Source organism: Corvus brachyrhynchos, unplaced genomic scaffold (genome assembly GCF_000691975.1).
Source record: "Corvus brachyrhynchos isolate BGI_N302 unplaced genomic scaffold, ASM69197v1 scaffold178, whole genome shotgun sequence".
Lineage (NCBI taxonomy): Eukaryota > Metazoa > Chordata > Aves > Passeriformes > Corvidae > Corvus > Corvus brachyrhynchos.
Window position 1 is genome coordinate 2,297,107 of NW_008239304.1, and position 13,162 is coordinate 2,310,268.

Here is a 13,162-nt window from a genome sequence, read left to right on the forward strand (position 1 = left end):
AAGGAAAACCAAGCCAAACTCACAGCTTGGCAGTAAATGTACAGCACAGCAGTGCTCTGCAGTGGCTGGGGTTGCTGTCCCAGCTGTAGCAGGTGGCAGCAGTGCTGTGGCAATGAGCTGAGTGCGGCTCAGTCGGTGTTTGCAGGGCCACAGGGAGGTGGCACTCGCGTCTCGTGCTTTGCACTGCTTTCCTTCCTCAGATGCCAGTGACTGACTCCAAGATTATCCATCGGAATTGAGGCATTTTGCTTTTAAGTGTCCTATTCTTTCATCTGTTTTCAAAGGCAAACGTTTTAGGAGAGAAGGGTTTTGTTTCAAAGAAGTGTTGGGAAAAAAACCGTGTCACAAGTGAGATTAAAAAAAATCGCTTCAGGGGCTGCATTCTTCAATTGCAGAGAATAGTGTATTTCATCTTAAAATAGCCGTAACTTAAGCCAGGATTTAGCACTATAATTCACAAACAAGTGCCTGGAATATCCTCCTTGCATTACTGAGGCTATTTGGCTGCTATCATATATGATCATTTCCATGTAATCATCTTTTCAAGTTTATTGAATTTACTCCTCAATGCAGTTGCATTTCCTGTGCTTTTATTTTATGGGAAGACTGTTACATAACTGCATTCCCCTCATTTTAATACATATTACAAACTAATGTTTGGGCTTTTTCTTCTCTCACCACCAGAAACGCAAATTTAAAGTAAATATTCATCTTTTTACCTGTCTATTAACATGTTTTGGCTGTACTGTAATGAAATTACTTAAGATATCATTCACAAGCAGACACAAACAGAACAGAGCTCTTCATTCCTCTGAATCTCTGAAAATGAGATCATGGTGAACTTTACAGGGACAATGCACATACTCCTGTAATGTGTATAACCAAAACAAAAGGATTTATTAATTTTATTACTGCTTGTGTTTTTGGTAGAAAGAGCCACAATGGCCTAATCAGTTTAATGTAAAATTTTGTAAGTCAGATTTTTTTTAATTTTTTTTTTTTTTAATTTCAGTGGGAGAAACTACAGATGACAACAAGTGAGAGGAGAAAAATCGTGTGTTCAGTCACATTCCATGTAATTGCAATTACCTGTGTTGTTTGGTCATTGTATGTTTTAATTGATAGAACCGCTGAAGAAATTAAACAAGGCAATGATAATGGTAAGTATCTTTTACCTTCTTTGGCGCTGTTGATAATGCAATGGCTGGCTTTGAAAAGCAGCTCTATAACCAGTCCCATTCTGTTCTTAAATAACAGCTCACATGGCTACACCAAAGACTTTAATGCAGAAGTTCTGAATGCGTCAGTATGAAAATCTTATCTTATGCCCCTGCAGAGAGAACTCTACTTCTTGTAATCATTACAACAGCTTAACTAGCCCGGCAGTTCTTCCTGGGTTATCTCCCATTATCTGGGTAATTCTAAAGCTCAGGCAAAAAGATGAGTCAAATTCAAACAGCTCAGTGCAAGTTCAGGTCCTTAAAATAGCAATTTATTCATATTACTCACTTGAACCTTGATAGGAAGATAGGAAGTAAAGTACAGGAGAGCTGCTTCATTAACAAGCTTCCTAATATGAACTTCCAAGAGACAGTTTTCCAGTTGTGTTAGTCCTTCATGTGGGACTTGAGTAGCATGGAAAGCCATTCCTGTGTCCTGTCAAACAGAATTTCACTGTGAATGTCCATGTTCCAGCTGTATTTATTGGTTAAGCACTGGAACAGAGAAGTGATGGAGTCTCCATCTGTGGAGATATTGGAAATCCAACTGGACATGTGTAACAAAATGCATGCTTAACGTAAGTAGGAGCCACACTTAGCATATGTGGAAAATATATCTGAAATTGAACTACTGTTTTCCATTTCAAATCTAAGTTTATTTGGTCTTTAGTCTTAAATGCAATCATGATGATAAAAAGCTTTTGAGTTTTGATCTGAACTGAATTTAAGCACCCTAGAGGAACAAAGGTCTCTAACTTCCTGTTATATTCTGAAGTCAACATGGAAAACAAAACAGGTGGAGCTTTGTTCCTTGCTAGTTAGATAAATATTTGATGATACTCCTGATGCTTGCCTTTCTTGCCTCAGAGAGGAAAATAAGCAACAAGCCTCAGTAAGTCACAGATGAATACACACTACAAAGTCTTGTTTTGCATTCTTTCAAAATGGGTAACCTTGTTTTTTATCTCAAAAAACCTGGCCCGCAGGACAGGACTAGGAATGGCTTTGAACTTCCATTTATGAATACAACTACATCACCCTACTCATTACAAGTAGGAAGCTATTTCTGTAGATTAGCTGAATTTACATAACAAAGCAGCTAACAGGCATTTTTGTTGTTACACACAATGCAAAAGAATCATGTTAATTATTCCTGGTAGGCTCAAAAAGTATTTATGATTTGTATAGCATTCACTATTTGCCAAATGTAACAGCTGATTCTTTACACTAAAAAATGGACAGATGCCCTGAAGCTACTTAGAACATGCAGAAGTAAGTGTTTGTGCAGAGGATGCTTTTGCCCCAAAATTTGCTTGTTGCAGGGGAGAGTACTTTTACAAAAGTGAGTGTGTATTTGGGGGGAGTAAGAAGGACATATATGTAGTTTATTTTCTTCTCCATTTTCTCCCTTTAAATGGGAATTGCCAAGACAAAGACAGTAAGCACTGCAGAAAAAACACTTTTAAAACGTATTTTGAGAAGGAGAAAAATTGAAAGCCCTCAATAATACTAGTACTGTTTGTTAATATTCTGAGTTTAAAAATCCCATTTTTAAATGGGTATCTCAAATTATTTAAAGGGTTGAGGGTTTTTTTTCTCTTTAGCGAAATATTTGATGCAAACCCTTTAATTGCTAAACCTTATACTGGTTTATAGAAAAGCCAGTTTAAAATATATTTAAAATATTCTAGAATCTATATGGCACCAGTGGTAGAGAATCAAGTTTCACATAAATTTATTCTGCTTTAAGAAACAGGTCTAGGTTCAGCTGAGCTTTCTGTCCTAGGAAAGCTCAAGTCTGAAAATTTGGCAATCCCGGAAAATATGAAAGACACAAAACTCTCTGTCCTATACCAGTTAATAAAAAAAAGATGCTTCCTGTATTACCACGGAAGCAGCAGCAGCCTATCTTTAATGTTAACAGGTGGAAGAAACCCTGAAGGAAAGCTTCTGAGAGTGGCATTGAGCTTCTTGTTTGACCAAATGGGGGTAAAATCAGTTAAAAGTGAGAAGCAGTTTCCTATTCCATAGGCAGTTTCTTGGCCGACCTATGGAATAGGAAACCCTGTCTATTTTCTAGAGCCACAGAAAGTGTGTACATGCCCCAACAGTGTGTACATACCCGGTCATTCTTAGCAAGTGGCTTCTTTTCAGTATATGTTACTGAAACTCAAGTGTTTGATATTCAATATATAACACAAACTTTCTATTTCAAAGGTGTCCTTGAATGGCCATTTTGGACAAAACTCGTTGTGGTGGCCATTGGATTCACAGGAGGCCTGGTCTTCATGTATGTGCAGTGTAAGGTTTACGTCCAGCTGTGGCGCAGGTTGAAAGCCTACAACAGAGTGATCTTTGTTCAGAACTGCCCAGACACCATCAAAAAACTGGAGGAGAAAAACTCCCCGTGCACTCAGCCCTCGGAGGTGAAGGACGCGGTGGTGGTGCCAGTAGCACAGACAGGTACAAACTCTCAGCTGGCAGCGGAAGAAGCGACATCGGAGGTCATGCCAGTTTGACACGGACAGCATTGCTTCTTCCTCGCAGAGTAAGACGTAGTGTTTGCTACACTACAAGTGCTACAAGAAAGTAGAAATGACTGTGCATTTTTTCAGTTAAAAAAACCCCAACCAAACAACAAAACAATACCCCGTACAAAAACCAAAACCATACAAGGAAAATGGATTCAGCAAAGCAACTTGTTACTGTATGGAATGTGACCGTTCGTGACGTAGTTTCGCAACTAGTCAGCAAGTGTAGTGGAAGTGTAGAAAGTGCAATAGAGAACAGGTTTAACAGACAATGCCAAACCAATGTGACAATGTACTTTTTTTTTCCTAACTGGGCTGGCTGGGAAAGTAGAAAACAGAACTGTTACAATAATTTTGTTTACAGAAGACGCAAAACCTTTCATCTGTTTACTACTAAAAGTTGTATTTGCTATTTACCTTTTCAAAGATGTGCTTCAAAGGGTACCAGTCCAGTTATATGCATTAACAGAATTCCAGAGAGCTGTATTGCAGCACTCGCTCTCTCAGCCTCGTACAGTAACACCTTCATGTGACTGTAGCGGAGCCTCAGTGTTTGGGCAGCTGTGTCAACTATGGATATTTGAACCAGCTGGTTTTAACTATGGCTGAATTTTTGAAAAGTAAGCAGTTCCAACCAGTATAAACTCATGTCTCCATCAGCTACAGTCAGTCTTTTTAAATGTCAGTGAAGTAAGTACAGGAAGGAGAGAGTATGTCGATATGCATTTAGAAGAGCAGCTCTGCTGTTTATTTTACTTTATAGGAGTGAATTAGACATAAATTGGATATGCAAAGTATTGAGGCAGAATTGTAAATTTAAAAAAAGCAGTTTACTGCAGAATCACACAAAAATAAATCGTCTGTTATCAAAGGTGTGGAAAAGGATGACACATAGTAAAGATGGAAGCTATTTTTGGTTTTATTTTTTAAGATTCATGATACAGAAAGGTAGATGTAAGAGAACATACCTACCTATGTATCTTAAGAAAACATTAGTTTTTATCTCCTTGTTCTAAAAAGTTAGTTTTTATCTTCCTGACTGAAAAAACCAAATCAATGGTTTCCTTCTGTACAGGTAAACTTAAGGTGTTAGAGATTCAACAGTTCAGTTGTTAACTTCATGTTTTGAGCACTGGCATATAAAAATGAAGTGTGAATAGCATTAAAAGGTGCAATAGATAAATGAATGTAGATGTAATACTGTGTCCAACAGGGTGAATTATATAAAGAACCAATTTTGTGATTCACTTTGCAAAACTGTGGTGTTTACTTCAAGGACACAAGAGCAAGTATTGACTTGGAGTAGTTACGTACTGGTGTGGACGAGTCTGGGCCCTGAACATATATTTAAAAAAAAAGTTGGAAGTTCTTTTTTTAATATTGTATTTAGTAAAGGAGGAAAAGCAAAAAACAGCAAATAAAGAACCAGAGTAATAAGGACAGGAGAGTAGAGATTCACTTAAAGTAGGGCTATCTGCCACAATTACAAGTGAACTAGAATTCTACAGAAGCCTTGAAGTTTCTACTGGTAAATTTTCTCTTTCTACACTCACATATTTACAGTGAAATAACAGATTCATCCCATTCTTGCAAATATCCAGGCTGCTGGGCCTAAGATGTATTGGAGTTTATATACTAGGTATTCCTTTGTGAATGTTTACTGGCTTAAGGCTCAGGGAATACTAGAAGTAGCAGTGTTAGCAAGAAATGTGTCTTTAATCAGATTATTATATACTTTTGTATTGGATTTGCTCTTGTAATTTGGCTGTGACTAAGTGATTGTTATCTGGCTAGACAGGACACAAAATCTTGATGCTTGAATGGGTCCTTAATATACATCTATACTTGCTGTAAGTTACTCCAGGTGAGTTGGATTAATGTTGAAATTTCTTCATGTAATGGCACGCACTTTCTATATAAAATAATTTCCCAACTATACAACTGCAACTTCCAATTGTAGCAGCTTCTTATTTGAAATTACAAACAAGAGAAACCAAATCATTTCTCCATTTAAAATTGTGGAGGAGACTTCAGAAGGTCTTCAGAGCATGATGACATGACTAAGGAATGTCTTGTAACTGCACATGCTTAAGATAGTCTGCAATGACATGGTTTTCAAAAAGCTGCTTGAAAGGTAAATCTCATTATATCTGAAGTGAGACACTTAAAATTACTAACTGCATCTGAATGTTTGGAAAGATGTTTACAATAAACCTGAGGAATCGGCAAAATTTACTGACAAGGAACATTATTATGAAGGATAATTAAGAGCTTTCTGAAATAACAGTTTCTTACTAAGTGAAAGTAACCCTGCTTCTTTAGCCAGCTTGTTCTTTGACTGCTGTAGCATCATGACCCCATTGAAAGTACTTTATCCCCTCTTTTGTCAGTTTACTGGAGACTAATTCAATTGGGGTTTTTTTCTTGAACAAGTACAAAATTCACCTCAAAGAAGAAAAAACCTGAAGATTCTGAAAGCAGAACTGTAGCATCCAACAAGATTTTGCATTTTTTAAAAAATATACTGAAGAGTCAGCAACACAAAAGACAACGTGCAAAATTTTATACTAATGCCTTCAACTTCAAACACTGTTCTGGCACTGAACCATATATGCAACTGAGTTTACACTTAATTAAATAAAAGAAAGGAAAAAGACTTCAGTTGAAATTCCTCCTCTCCCTTGGAAATACTTAATGTGGACAGCAGGAAAAGGAGCAAAATGGGACACTGTTGAGATGGACAATGAGACAAGTCACCAGCAAGAGAGATTTCAGCTGGCTTGAAGCAGCCTTTAACCTTTTAAAGCATTACAGCATTAGTCCATGCATCCCTTTCTCTTCTTAGGTACACTGGATTTTCTAGAGCTTTCAGGGATTTCATGCAGGATTGGAATTTGTCTCTGAAGCAGGGTACAACCTCTTCAAGAGGGCAAGGAGCTATTCATACCACCATGCCTTGGATTCTGGTCTTCAGTAATAAGAGAAACTAGACAGATCCTTACCAACCAATGCTTTTTCATTCCCACACAAAGTACAATTTTCTGTATTAATTTATTAACCACAGTATTCTAACCTGAAAAAAAAAACTAAACAAAACAGTGTACTGAAGGTTATAAGAAAAAGTCTAAAGACTTTTCAATGAAGATGCCATCTCAAATAAAGAACTGTATCAAACTCCTGTGTAGCCACAGTGCAGCTCTGGCAAATATGCTGACAGTGGAATTTGGCCTGGCTAAACCTACAAGGGCAGAACCTGGCTCTGAGCTGCCATTAGCAAGAACAGCTTAATCTGCATTCTTGTTTAAACAAAGTTTTAATAAAGGTAGGTGAAAGTAATTTGGTGTCAGGTCAGATCTGGATGTTTAAACAAGATACTCCTGTATTCACTCCTGTGAACATGCACATTTATTTTCCTGTTTTTAAGTTACAAGCATTATAAAGTTTATTTCAAACTGGCATAAATATACCACTTCTGACTATCAGTAGCATTACAAAGATTCTTGACTAGTCCAACTGTGCCATTCACACAGTGCTATCTGAAGGTAGTGTTTATTTTTGTTGTGTAGAAAAAATAACAACTCCCCATCTCCAGAAGAAACAGTAAATAATTTCAAATAATGCAATGAAACTTACACTCTGATGAAAGTATTTTACTGTGTATAATATTTGGAACTACGAGTTTGTGTTACTTGTTTAACTCCCTCTCTTTTGCAAAAGAAAAAGTGTATGTTTTTGTGGGTGAATGTGTACTGGAAGACAGAAGGCAAGGAAAACAAAAGTAATGTATCTGCTTAATGTTGTGAAAAAATGTATTTGTATTAAACAAATTACTCAAACCACTGTAGTATTCTACATTTGTCACCTTGTTACATAGAGCATCACATGCTGAACATGAATTGGCAAGACCACACTCTTGCAAGAAAGATGAACAATATATTCTGCTACTTACTTAATACTGATAAACCTGCTAAGCTGCAAGGGGCTACTTTTGGGTACCCTGCCTTACAGAATGCTCAGGAAAATAACTTGTAGTACAAAAACGCTTGAAAAGAATTATAGTTACTTAGCTTGCAGGCTTCAACCCTATAAAGAAGCCTAGAGCAACTGGTTTTACATCCATAGAATAATGGACAACTAGTACTGGGTTTCAGCTCCAGGAGGGTAAGAGGATGAAAGCTTCCTAAGAAAAGCAGTGCCTTGGAACAAACTGTTACAGTGATTTTGGAATGTCCAACACATAAAAGCTTTAAATATGGACTGGACAGTTAAGTACTTTAAAGCTAATCCCAGCTCAGACTGTCAGCATGGATCTTGTTCCTTTTTGTATCATTTTATACTTTGACTTGGTGAGGTTTTCTCCTTTTTAAAAACCGTAAGGACATTTTTTAAAATGAAAAGGAATATTACATGTTTGCATTATAAAAAAGCCTGTACATTTTCTGAAGTGTAAAACCAAAGAAAATATCTTACCTTGACTAAAACAGAATGTTCCAACCAAGGTCCAAATTTAGTTTTCTACAGATCCACCTACCCCATACCTTTCTCCTAGATGGCCAGCTGGGGAGACAGTGGGCTAAGTTTCAAAATACCACAATTCTAGCTGGAATAAGTCATCATATGGCTGATGATTGGTAAGAATATATGTTCAAAACACAGAAGTAGTGTTCTAATTAATTTCATTCCCTACATCCAAGGCTAACCATTTGTTCACTTTCTTAAAGCTGCCCTAACTAGCTCACTATGTAAATAAAAATGAATTCACAATTCAAGATACAATACCAAAGAAACAGCATAACCAAAGAAGTTATAGTAATAAAGATATATTAATTTCTGTTTATTAGCATATGGAAAAGTGGAGCCAAATTTGGTTTCAGAATTAAGAGAGTAGAGGTGTGGGTCCCTATGCCCTTTTTCTTTGCACACAAGAGTTTGAATCTCTTATGAAGGGTACCATTAGAACACAAAACATGTTTCTGTTCAGTTTGATGTCCGTGTACACACATCCAAGCCAATAAAATATTAAGGCTGTTCTGCATGAGCTTTCCTAAAAGTCAAAGAAATTGTCAAAAAACTTGCCAAAAATACTGACTGGTGTAGCACATTTCCACTGCCTATGACACAGAGCTAAGAAAATAACCTTGATTGAGAACAGAATGATTCCAGTCTGCCGGAGAATGTGGGCTCTGGGACAAATACTAACTGAAACACAAGACTTCATTTTTTTTTTTTTTTAAACACCTGAAAGATAAGAGATATAATACTACAGTAATCAGCACTATTCCAAATAAAAACCAAAGAAGAAAGGTCACAGCAATTTTTAAGTGTGTTAAGTAAATTACTAATAATTTGAGGAAATACTTCTATAATGAAACATGGATCACTACATCTGTGTATGCACATGCCTGGGAATGTGGCGAACAACATGATCAACAAACTTTAATAATGGCACACAAACAGCACAGAAGTGAAAAGCAAAGTAGCAAGATTTAGATGGGGTCATATTAAACTCAGAAAAAAGTTCACGGCTCACAGAAGAAAGACTGCTACTCACAGGAGCCCCGAAGATACAGTCAAAAGAACAAATCAGTCTAGAAATTCAGGCAAAGGCTTTAATGAATCTTCAAGTGCCACTTTACCTCTAAGTTTGCTACCAAATTTTGAGAGCTGGGGAAAAAGAGTATTTCATTAAAAAGTATGGGTAGATTTTTTGAGCACTTTGTATCTTAGCAATGGGCATTATCACTTTATCAGTTTTCAAATCAGCATGGTACTGCCTTGGTTAATTATGTGAACTCGAGTGAGAGCTGCCATTAGTAGGATGCTTCCATCTTTATTTAGAAAATGCTTCCATTTTTAAAGTAATGCTGTCATTTTAGTCTAATAACTTGATTAGTTTTATTTTTCCTTTGTAACAGGTAACTAGTTACATATTACACCCTCCATTTTAATGAAATTGGACAGTATTTCCAATCCAGCAGTCAAGGCTTAGGGAAGTTGATTACAGGACCACTATGGTAAGTATATCACCATCAGCTTATTTTCAGTTTCATTACAGGAACTCTCACAGGACCTTACCAGCTGTTTTTAAGACAACAGCTTAAACTGTAGTGCATAAATCACAACACCACATGAGCAAAGTCTCTTACCTTCTGAAACACTTCTTTTGGGGAAGCCTGGAATCCAACTATAATGAATTTTTACTCTTGAAAGAGCTATAAGATAGAAAGATAATGTATGCATTGTATCATTCTGAGACTGACCAAAGAAGCCAATTTGACATAATTCTGTACTGCAGGCATTTTATTGTCCTTTATTAGAAAACTAAACCTGGAAGGTTCCTTAAGCAGAGAACTTCTTCTGATGAGAAAAAAAAATTTTTTTTTTACTACCCTTTCCTATCTGCCAGGTGTCTAGCAAACCCCATTTTTAAAAAAGTTAAACTCTAATATACACGTTTTTGATCCCCAGACTCTGTCCTCACATATGGCAGTGTAATCACAGAGATGAGTAAATATGCTACTGCACTGAAAGACAAACAAAAAATCATGACACTCTATAAGTATATTCCCTTATGAATGGCTTAATTTGTTTCCAATGCTAAAGAATTGTAAATTAATTAATTTACATTTCCTGCCTAGAACCAGCTTTCAGAACATCAGCATTTTCTGCTTGGCTTTGGTTTTTCTTTTTCTTAAATCACATTTGATTTGTTTACTATGAAAGAAAAAAGTAATTATTTCTACTGGACTTACAGTCAGCTGGTTCTTTCCAGCTGAGACCATCAATAGGGTATGTTTCACAACTAACAATTCAGCTGCTACTGAAAGTTTGAATGTAATTCTGCCAGTTCCTTAGAGAAGTCTTAGCTCTACTCCAAGGCTGGCTGAACTAAAAGTATAACCTAGTAAGAACACTGCAACGAATTGGAAAGTACACTAAAAAACCCTCTTCTTATATGAAAGTGACTTTATGTGTAAAAATATTACTTTTTTGTTTGAAGTGTTGTATATTTAATATGAGCTCTGATAATTAAAGAAACATGAATTTTAACTGTTACAGCTTTGAGTTGAAAACTAAAAAAACACAGGAACATTACAAAACAGTACCTGACAAGTTAGAATCAAGAAATCTCTAAAATTAATCCTTTACTAGAAAAAAAGACCTGTAAATTACAGAGAATTATAACACAGAACTAAACATTAAAATCTGAAATCCTTAGCTCCAAAACAACAGAATTTTAAGGTATTCTCCACAGCACCTTTGTGAGAACAGAGAACATCACATAACCATTTCGCATTCCCACTGTTACCAGCATCTACTTTCTAGATTTTAAAGAAACAGAATAACAATTCAGAACTCCTGAGAGCATTCGTCTTTTTTTCACCTGTAGGGAAGAAACTCATCAACATACAAAATTCTAATAGCTGGCTATAAAGCATGACTGGTTTATGAAATTAATTGAAGAGATTCCAGCAGCTCATCTGTGAGGCAAAAAACTCTCTCTACATGCCCCCCACTCCAGTTCTGCCAGGACAAAAAACTCTCAGCACAGAAATTATAAATAAATCAATACATACATACATACATACATGGCTTTGGGGGTTTTTGTTCTTTCCCACTGCCACATTAGTATTCTGCAACAGCTCATCTGAGAAATTGGTCTTGCACATCATCAGTTTAAGCCTAGATTATTTGCAATTCAAATATGAATACCTGACAGCTACATGTGATTTTTTCTGATAATTCAGTGTAAAAAGTTCACATGCAGACACTGTTTTTTCATTACTTGTGCAGTAGGTTAACAAAAGAGTTTAAAAGCCAGCTAAACAAGCAATGAATATATGGATTTCAAGGGAGAAAATCCACAAAGTCAAAAAGGTCTGATCTATAAACATGTTCTTGTGGTCTGAATGAAAAATGTTAAAAAAAACATAATTTCAAATATTTGACTATCACATTAACCAAATTTTTAAAACATCTTATTACTGGTTTGTTTCAAGGAATATAGAATATATCATTCTTCATAACTTTGCATGACAATCTTTTTGAAGCATTCACCAGGATGTCAGCCTAATATACTGTAATTACTATGACACCTTCCAGTTATTATCTGCTCATTTTCGATCCGTATTTTACAGAATGTCATGGGAAAGTGACTCAATGTTTCTACTTGCAATTTCAAACATCAGACTTTGTATACAAGCAAGAATTCAAAATGAACTTTTAAAAGGCAAAATCTGTCAAAGCACTGAAACAACCACATACACAATTTTAATTCAGTCCAATTACCCTGGCTGAGTTTCTACCACAGTTTAACACCTCAAGTTTTATAAATCAAAACAAGATAAATTCCACCACCCAGCTCAATTTAACAAAGACATAAAAATATCAAAGCCCTGCCCTGAACTTTAGCACACTTATCTCTCAAACACAAGCACAAAGCAATGATGTGATGGCCTGGAGATGTGCCTGGTGTCAGAGGGTAAGACATAGAGTCAGGTTTACGACTTGCAGTCCTCCTGAAGATGAATTAGATCACCCACCCATGCTCCAAGTCTGTTAAATTTATTCAGGTTTCTCTTTAGATTAATTTAAGGACAATTGTTAATTCTGTATAACCTAAACAGATTGGTTTCCTAAAACGTGAAAGGATAGCACAAGCCTATTTGTAAAGAGGGAAGAACTTCATATACATAATAACAGACTTAACACTCATCAGTAACTCTTGCTGCACAGCTATGAAAATACACACCTGGATGTCTGTAAAGGAAATCTGGGAAACCCACGAAACTATTTACTATGACAAAGACTTGATTGTTTAGCACACAGGAGTGTACTAGGGATCACATATTAGAAAGATCATCCACCAGGAACAATTATTTCCACATAATTTACAGGCATCTGAGCTGTGACTACTACCATGTGTGCAAACAGTTCAGCTGAACTGTGACTTCTGTGCCCAGACAACCTAATATACAGTGAGATCTCCTACTTAGTGCCTGCTGTGAAATTATCCCTAGTTTTGCCCTTGCCCTTTCTTCCTCTGATTTTTATTCACTTTACAGCTTTTAAAGTGATGATCTGCTACGAACTTCCCTGAAAGACACATTTAAAAGCATCTAAAGAGTTGCTTCATAAAGCAAGCCTGCTATTGAAAAGTCCTGAGCAGCTTCAATTTAATTCTCAACAGACGGGCTGGAAAAAGAATATGGACTAAGATATATTTAAAAACAGACTGTAGGGACTTTGAATGGCTTTTGATCTGAATTCTGCAATACAGATTGCTGAGGACAGCAACTCTTTCAAAATCTCTTGACAAAACATAAAATACCTTATCTTATTGAAGCATTTCCAGCTATGATCCTGACATAGACTCTCAAAGAAAAGACGGTACAAGAGAAGAGCTCCTCA

General features: G+C 36.3%; 1 protein-coding gene across 7 annotated transcripts in view; it reads left to right on the forward strand.

Moving 5' to 3' along the window:
* MARCH1 (membrane associated ring-CH-type finger 1) overlaps nt 1-7,590 on the forward strand; it is a 153,822-nt gene extending 146,232 nt beyond the window's left edge. For all 7 annotated transcript variants that reach the window (XM_017740623.1, XM_017740619.1, XM_008638590.2 and 4 more), the window contains 2 exons: nt 1,013-1,160; nt 3,438-7,590. In XM_017740623.1, the coding sequence (XP_017596112.1) occupies nt 1,013-1,160; nt 3,438-3,739 (450 nt within the window). In that variant the 3' untranslated portion in view covers nt 3,740-7,590. The remainder of the gene's footprint in view (nt 1-1,012; nt 1,161-3,437) is intronic.
* The last annotated feature ends 5,572 nt before the right edge of the window (nt 7,591-13,162 follow it).